The 8,095-nt window shown below is 38.2% G+C and overlaps 1 protein-coding gene across 1 annotated transcript; it reads left to right on the top strand.

The window, feature by feature from the left end:
- The first annotated feature begins 3,592 nt into the window (after positions 1 to 3,592).
- Positions 3,593 to 6,512, top strand: LOC108858323 (3-oxoacyl-[acyl-carrier-protein] reductase 5, chloroplastic-like). Its single transcript, XM_018632273.2, has 8 exons — positions 3,593 to 4,890; positions 4,990 to 5,141; positions 5,376 to 5,429; positions 5,763 to 5,843; positions 5,935 to 5,996; positions 6,054 to 6,151; positions 6,224 to 6,252; positions 6,378 to 6,512. The coding sequence occupies exons 1-8, from the start codon at positions 4,722 to 4,724 to the stop codon at positions 6,510 to 6,512; spliced, it is 780 nt and encodes a 259-aa protein (XP_018487775.1). The 5' UTR covers positions 3,593 to 4,721.
- Positions 6,513 to 8,095: the final 1,583 nt, after the last annotated feature.

The following is an 8,095-nucleotide window of genomic DNA, read 5'->3' on the forward strand; positions in this document are numbered from 1 at the left end:
GCAAACTAAACACACTAAGAAAGGAGCCACAAGAAGTACACAGCTTCTTGAAATCATACATACAGATATTTGTGGACCTTTTGACGTTCCAACTTTTGGAGGTGAAAAGTATTTCATTACCTTTATTGATGATTATTCACGTTATTGTTATATCTATCTATTGCATGAAAAATCTCAATCTGTGAATGCTGTACAAGCATTCATAACTGAAGTAGAGATGCAATTAGATAAAAAAATGAAAATCATTAGGTCAGATAGAGGTGGTGAATTTTATGGCAGGTATGATGAAATGGGACAACATCCCGGACCTTTCGCCAAACTTCTCCAAAATTTAGGAATCGTTTCCCAATACACAAAGCCTGGTTCTCCATGGCAGAATGGTGTAGCTGAAAGGCGTAATCGTACTTATATGGAAATGGTTAGATCAATGATGAGTCATGCTAACTTACCTATATCTTTGGGATGGATGCATTACGTACCGCAGTCTATATCTTGAATAGGGTTCCAAGCAAAGCAGTTCCAAAGACTCCTTTTGAACTGTGGAAAGGCTGGAAACCTAGTCTGGCACACCTCCAAGTTTGGGGATTTCCAGCTGAAGCAAGAATATATAATCCACATGAAAAGAAATTAGATTTCAAAACGATCAGTGGTTTCTTTATTGGCTCCCCTGAGAAATCTAAAGGATATAGGATTTATTGTCCAAACCATAGTACGAGAATAGTAGAAACCAATAATGTCAGATTCTATGAGAATGGCAAAATTAGTGGGAGTCATAAAGTAAAAGAAGTGGTCATTCAAGAAATTAGGGTAAATATTCCTTTGTCCTCAATTTCGAATGTTGGTAATTCTCCTTTTGTTGAACCGTTAAACAATGAGGAGAATCCAGTGAATGACCATATACTCCATAATGAAAATATCGCCAATAATGATCAAGTACATGAAGCACAAGAGGAACCAGCATTAAGAAGATCTACTCGTGAGAGGAAATCTGCTATTTCCAATGATTATGTACTTTATCAAGTAGAATCTGAAGAAATAAATATTAAAGATCCGGTTTCTTATTCACAAGCCATAAAAGATGTTAATTCTGATAAATGGATCGGTGCCATGAAGGATGAAATAAAATCGATGGCTGAAAATGAAGTATGGGATGTCGTTCAATTACCTAAAGGACATAAGCCAGTCGGGTGTAAGTGGATCTTTAAGACCAAACTCGACTGTAACAGAAATATTGAACGACATAAAGCCCGACTTGTAGCCAAAGGTTTTAATCAAAAGGAAGGCATCGATTATACTGAGACCTTTTCTCCTGTGTCCAGAAAAGACTCTCTCAGAATTATCATGGCTTTGGTAGCTCAGTATGATCTTGAGTTGCACCAAATGGATGTGAAAACTGCCTTTCTTAATGGAGACTTGCAAGAAGAAGTCTATATGCAGCAACCTGAAGGCTTCATAATTGAAGGTCAGGAAGACATGGTCTGCAAACTAAAGAAATCAATCTATGGACTGAAACAAGCTTCGAGGCAATGGTATCTCAAATTTGATGAAACCATTACGAAATTCGGTTTCAAAGAGAATATTGTAGATCCATGTATATACCTCAAGATCAGTGGGAGTAAGTTCATATTTTTGGTTCTGTATGTTGATGATATCTTATTGGCCAGCAGTGATCTTGATCTATTAAGTGAGACCAAGAATTATCTTTCTAAAAACTTTGCAATGAAAGATATGGACGAGGCAACTTATGTGATTGGGATTGAAATTTTCCGTGATAGATCACTTGGAATTCTAGGGTTGTCTCAGAAAGCATATATTGACAAAGTTCTTGAGAGATATGGCATGCTATCGTGTTCTTCTAGTATTGTTCCTATGCAGAAAGGTGATAAGCTTGATCTTAAGCAATGTCCGCAGAATGAAATGGAACGTAAGGAAATGGAAAAATATCCTTATGCCTCTCTTGTGGGAAGTTTGATGTATGCACAAGTCTGCACAAGACCTGATATTAGCCATGCAGTGGGAATGCTAGGAAGATTTCAGAGCAACCCAGGACTAGCTCATTGGAAAGCTGCAAAGAAAGTTTTGAGATACCTAAAGGGAACAAGAAATTATATGCTTACATATAGGAGATCAATACACCCACAGGTGGTTGGATTTTCTGACTCAGATTTTGGTGGATGTCAAGATACAAGGCATTGTACTCTTGGTTATGTGTACCTCTTGAGTGGAGGTGCTGTCTCATGGAAAAGCCAAAAGTCGGAACTGATCTATAAATCCACTATGGAAGCTGAGTATGTAGCATGTTACGAGGCTTCCATTCAGGGAATGTGGTTGCGGAACTTCGTCTCCGAGTTTAGGGCTTTAAACTTTATTGACAAGCCTTTAACTCTTTATTGTGACAATCAAGCTGCAACCTTCTTCTCAAAGCATGATAGGATATCTAAAGGATCCAAGCATATGGACTTAAAGTATCTATCATTAAAGCAAGATGTCAAAAGAGAAAAGTTTGTCATTGAACACATAGGCACCGAACTTATGGTCGCAGACATATTTACGAAAACTTTACCTCCGAAGACATTCATGAAGCATGCTGAAAGTATGGGTCTAGAGGATATAAGTAATTAAAGTTGTTTGTTTATGTAACGCCTATTTTGACAATATGAGCTCTTAATTTCTTTTGTATCTTTTGTATTATGTTTCTAAAATGTGTACACATTATCGTTGTTGGTTTAATAACAGAATAAGTCTATTAAATAAGACATAAAAGGGACCCTAATGATAACTCCTATTTATGGTCTAACTTTGATAGTAATCAGTGTGGTAGTACATGGAAGGGATCGTGTTGCAAAATGATGTGTGACCGCCATGACTCTCATTGGTTACTTGATTGGATAAGACAATGACGGGGACTAAAGGTTTAACAACTTATGCCGGCCTTATGATTTCTTAATAGAAATTTAAGTACGTTAAACTATAGACCAAGTGGGAGAATGTTAGGATTTATAATGTTATTAATCCTTCCCAATTATATGGTCTTATAGTTTAACACATTTTCTATTATAATTGTTATACCTAACTAATCAACTTGATGGATGGTTGAAATTAGAGACATTTGTCAAGTTATAAAAAAATCCTTAATGAGGAAGCAATGTAAACTTGACAATGAAGCAATCAAAGCTTGATGAGAAAGCAATCAAAGCTTGGTGATAAAGTCATCAAAGTCTTGGTGAGAAAGTCATCAAAGACTTGGTGAGAAATTTTTGGTCCCTCTCCCCACCTATATATAGTGCTCTTTGGACCATCACAAAGACACACACACATGAAAGAAAATCAAAGCAACACATAAAGAGTGATTTAGGCAAGGGGAGAGAAACACAAAAATTCAAGTGAGAGAAACCTCAAAGTTCTTGTGAAATCAAGAACTTATCCTTCTTGTAAAATCAAGAACTCATCATCTTCCGATCAAAGCCGTTCAAGAAGTTTTCCGCAATCATGAATGGAGGTATTCCGATAACATTTCTTAAAGTTCTATTATGTGATTAGTTTAGATGTTGAAGATCTTAGGGTTCATGTAAAATCATGTTTTACACCTGAAGCAGCCACCGTCGATGATAATGATGATGTTTAATTTGCAGTGAGTGGGATGAGTAGTGGGGCTGAGAAGTTAATGCTGAGAATAAAGAAAGAAAAAAATGGAAGACGTTACAGTGATGGGAAGATGAAGAAGATGGAGGAGACAAAAAAGTGCGACGGAGGAAACGCAAAAACCCTAAAAGTAAAAATGACAAAATAAAACTCAGCCCAAACCACATAGACCATAAACATCTATTACAATAAACATAGAATCCCATTACACAAACACACAAACAAACGAACTAAAAATACTCGACGATGAAAACGCAAACCAGAGATCACTTATTAAAACAGGGACACGTGTCCAATTTTAGACATAGGAGTGCTGATGTGGCTTAATGAGAAATGAGAAAACTCAACTTTATTGTTATAGATTTGTTTCTTTCTTCGTCTCTCTCTCGGTCGATCTTTTTACAAGGTTCACTAGTGGTACGGATGGAGTTTTCTATCTCCTCAACTCTCTCTGTAATGGCCACCACTGTAGCAGCTGTTGAGATTGTGAAATCTCATGTCCAACTCTGATATTATCCGATTAGTACGATATTGTCCACTTTGAGCCTTAATGATAAGCCCGCATGGATTTACTTTTGGTTTCCTTCCCAAAAGGCCTCGTACTAATTAGAGTTGGACATATCTTTATATATTAGACTTTCCTTTGTCTAATATCCAATGTGGGACTTAGATTGCTTCTCACATTCTCCCCTTCAAACTAAGAACCACAACTCATCTCTTGTGTGTTTCTTAATCACAGGGCTTTCCTTTGAGAATGCTTCTCCCACAACATCACAGATTCCATGATCTTATGACATTCCTGCTACAGACCTCCTTTTTCTTTCTTCAAGGATTCCTCATTCCTTCGAGGGGTATTTTAGTCTTTCTTGCAGATCTTCGTCAAACCGCTCTGATACCAATTGTTGGGATTGTGAAAGCCTATGTCCAACTCTATTTATCCGATTAGTACGATATTGTCCACTTTGGGCCTTAATGGCAAGCCCGCATAGATTTACTTTTGGTTTCCATCCCAAAAGGCCTCGTACTAATTAGAGTTGGACATCTCTTTATATATTAGACACTTCTTCTCTAATTCTCCAATGTGGGACTTAGTTTGTCATTTCACAGCAGCAACAAAACTCACCTCCTTGAAAGCCACAGCTGGGAAGCTCGGTTACCTTGAGATCTGTCAGGTCCGTAAATGGGCTCCGCTTCAATCTGTGATGCCTTGTTTCGGTATGCTGCGATGTGCATTTGCAACTTCCACTGGTATTCAACTACCTTCTCTCTCTTACTTAGCCGTTTCCCTTATGATTTTTTTTCTCTCTCTCTCTTCCTCGTTAGATTCTACCATCATTTCGCACGCAGTTGTAAAAGCTCAAGCTCAAGGCACTGCTGTTGAGCACACAACAGAAGAAGAAGCTGTTCCAAAAGTGGAATCTCTAGTTGTCGTTATCACTGGTGCCTCTAGAGGGATTGGTAAAGCTATTGCTCTATCCTTGGGCAAAGCTGGCTGTAAGGTTTGAACTTTGAACTTTTACACCATCTGCTTCCTTTTTCAATTCATATATTTGGTATGTAAAGCCCATTCACTTTGCACCGTTCTAGTCTTTTGACTTATCTAGATTTTAGCTCCCCTTTGGTTGCTGTACTACCCCCATAAGTCTTAGTTATTACTACCTTTTTTTCTTTCATTTCTACGTAAAGAAAAAAACAGATGGAGTACGTACTGTCTGTTGTGTTTCTGCTTGCAGGTCTTGGTAATTTATGCTAGGTCTGCTAAGGAGGCTGAAGAAGTTTCCAAACAGGTGATTTAATTATGCTTTGCTTTTGCAGCTCTTTCCTCGTTTTCTGTTTCGGGGTAGACCTATAAATATCATTGTTGCTAGAAAAAGAAATGCGGCACCTTTTTGAGTTTTTGTGTTCTGATGCAACAACTGAATTTACCACTGTATTTTTTCTGGCTCTGGAAAAATGTTTCATTATTCGGTTTCTTGTTGTTTCTATATGCTTCTCAAATATCACTCCTTGTACACTGAGTTACCCCATCTTTTACCTAATATATATATATATTATATATATATACAACACTTTTAGTCAGTAGTGTGTTTTCATCGCCTTATTACCCCTGGACTCTGTAGATTGAAGCATATGGTGGCCAGGTTATTACGTTTGGAGGTGATGTCTCGAAAGAGGCTGATGTGGAAGCCATGATGAAAATTGTTAGTCATCAATTGTTGTACTCTTATTTTATTTTATAATTCTTCTACATCTCATCATTTTCCTTTTTCGTGTAATTTGTTTCTTCTTCAGGTTGTTGATAAATGGGGAACCATTGACGTTGTGGTTAACAATGCAGGTATATGCAAACCTTGGTTCTGCATTGATTGTTTTACATAAATATCATACTGACATGGCTACATAATCTTCAGGAATTACGCGGATACCTTGTTGATAAAAATGAAGAAATCCCAATGGGATGAAGTGATGGAGTTGAATCTCAGTGGAGTGTTTCTCTGTACCCAGATTAGTAGTGTTACTGCTGAAGTTTTCATACTCAAAATCTTAGGGACTGAAACTCATGGTTACTCCTTGTAAGCAGCAACAAAGATCATGATGAAGAAGAGAAAGGTATTGTCTCACTTCACCTTGTAGTACATTAAATCTCTCATTTGTCACTGCCTTTACCTCACATGTTTTCCATTGTATTCTTGACGACCATAATTTATGATATAGTTTTGCATATGATCTTGTAGGTAAGGATCATCAACATAGCGTCAGTTGTTGGTCTAATTGGTAATATTGAGCAAGCAAACTACGCTGCTGCTAAAGCTGGAGTTATTGGGTTTTCCAAGACTGCCGCCAGAGAGGGTGAAAGCAGAAAAATATAAATGTATGTGACCTATTTTCCTCTTTTTATTTCTTGGAGGCTTGGAAAATCTTTTAAACTTGGGTCCAACGACCAACTTGCTCGTTTACAGGTCAATTTGGTTTTCCCTGGATTCATTGCATGGAGGGTTCAACTCTATTCTTACATTTGTTTACGTAGCTTAGGATGTATCTGATACAAAGCAAACTTGATTTAATATTTCAGGACGATATGGACAACCGGAAGATGTGGCTTGCTTGGTCGAATTCTTGGCTCTGAGCCCGGCAGCGAGTTACATAACTGGACAGGTTATCTCATTACTCTTAAATGATGATTTGGTAGTAGCCTTTCGTTTATGTCTATGTTATCTGGCTCATTATGGTTTAAAATCGTTGGTTTGCAGACATTCACCATCGATGGAGGTATTGCAATCTAGGCCTTTATGCAGAACAATTTAGGTAAAACAGACAAATTTGAGTTTGTTTATGGCACTTGGTCCGATTTCTGTTTTCTGGATTCTGTTTGGAGATATCCTTTTTTTTAAATCGGACCGGTTAGCAAACCCGAAATATTTTGGGTGATGGGCCATTGTGGTTCGACCGGGTTCGAACCGGGTTCGCTCGGGTTTCATTGGATTAAATTAAATTTAATGATATTTTATTATTTTGTAAACAATATACATATTCTTACAAATATAGATGATATCAAATAAAATGTTTTCATAGCCATAATGTAATCGGCAGATGAGAATGGTGATTCCACGATCCAGCCTCCGTTGATGCAGATCCTGTAATCGGCAGACGCTGCATCATCGTAAGGAAGACTACCTACACTTCTTGCGCTCCAGCGTCGCATCCAGTTCCCGGAGAGTTTCTTAGATCCTGTCGTCTTCCCCACGTAAAGGCAGATCGATGGCGTGATCTCTGACGACAAAGTCTCTCAGGTCGAAGTTTCCTTTGAAACTTTGATCTCCATCTAATCATCATGTTTATTTGACATGGGGATTACCGATCGTCCGACAGCGGCCCTGATCTCTTCCATCACTCTCTGTTCTATTTCACTCTCACGAACCAGTAGTGTCCCGGCTTGAATGTTCCAGCAGTGATCTAAACAATTTCATTGGTTTGTCTGGATCCGTCTGATCTGATATGACAAAGAAAGCTACGACCTTACGTCGAAGCTTCATAATCTTTGTCCTCTCGTGTGACAAGAGATATCAATATCACGTACTCTCATATGGGGTCGTCATATCGAAACACATCCAATCACCTTGCAGATATAAAGGGTAAGGAATTCTATACGAGAATGATGACGAACTGATCATGATATCTCCCAAAATATCAAAGAATTTCAGTTGTCATTGATAAGATCCTCAACCCGAAGAAACAAAACGTTGAAAAGCTTCTCCATAAAATGCCAGCACAATGGGGACTGCAGGATCGCATAACTGCGAATGACCTGGGCAACGGGAAGTTTCTTCTTAACTTTACCTCAGAAGAGGATCTCAGCTCTGTTCTTCGGCAGGGCCCTTTTCACTTCAACTTCTGCATGTTTGTGCTGGTTCGATGGGAACCTATTGTACATGATGATTATCCTTGGATAATT

Source organism: Raphanus sativus, chromosome 5 (genome assembly GCF_000801105.2).
Source record: "Raphanus sativus cultivar WK10039 chromosome 5, ASM80110v3, whole genome shotgun sequence".
Taxonomy (NCBI): domain Eukaryota; kingdom Viridiplantae; phylum Streptophyta; class Magnoliopsida; order Brassicales; family Brassicaceae; genus Raphanus; species Raphanus sativus.

Excerpts from the sequence above, each read along its gene's own strand:
- LOC108858323 (XM_018632273.2), top strand. The coding sequence starts at position 4,722 with ATGTGGGACTTAGTTTGTCATTTCACAGCAGCAACAAAACTCACCTCC. Across the intron at positions 5,142-5,375 it reads TGGGCAAAGCTGGCTGTAAG|GTCTTGGTAATTTATGCTAG; the intron begins GTTTGAACTTTG and ends TTCTGCTTGCAG. Across the intron at positions 5,997-6,053 it reads GCAGGTATATGCAAACCTTG|GAATTACGCGGATACCTTGT; the intron begins GTTCTGCATTGA and ends CATAATCTTCAG.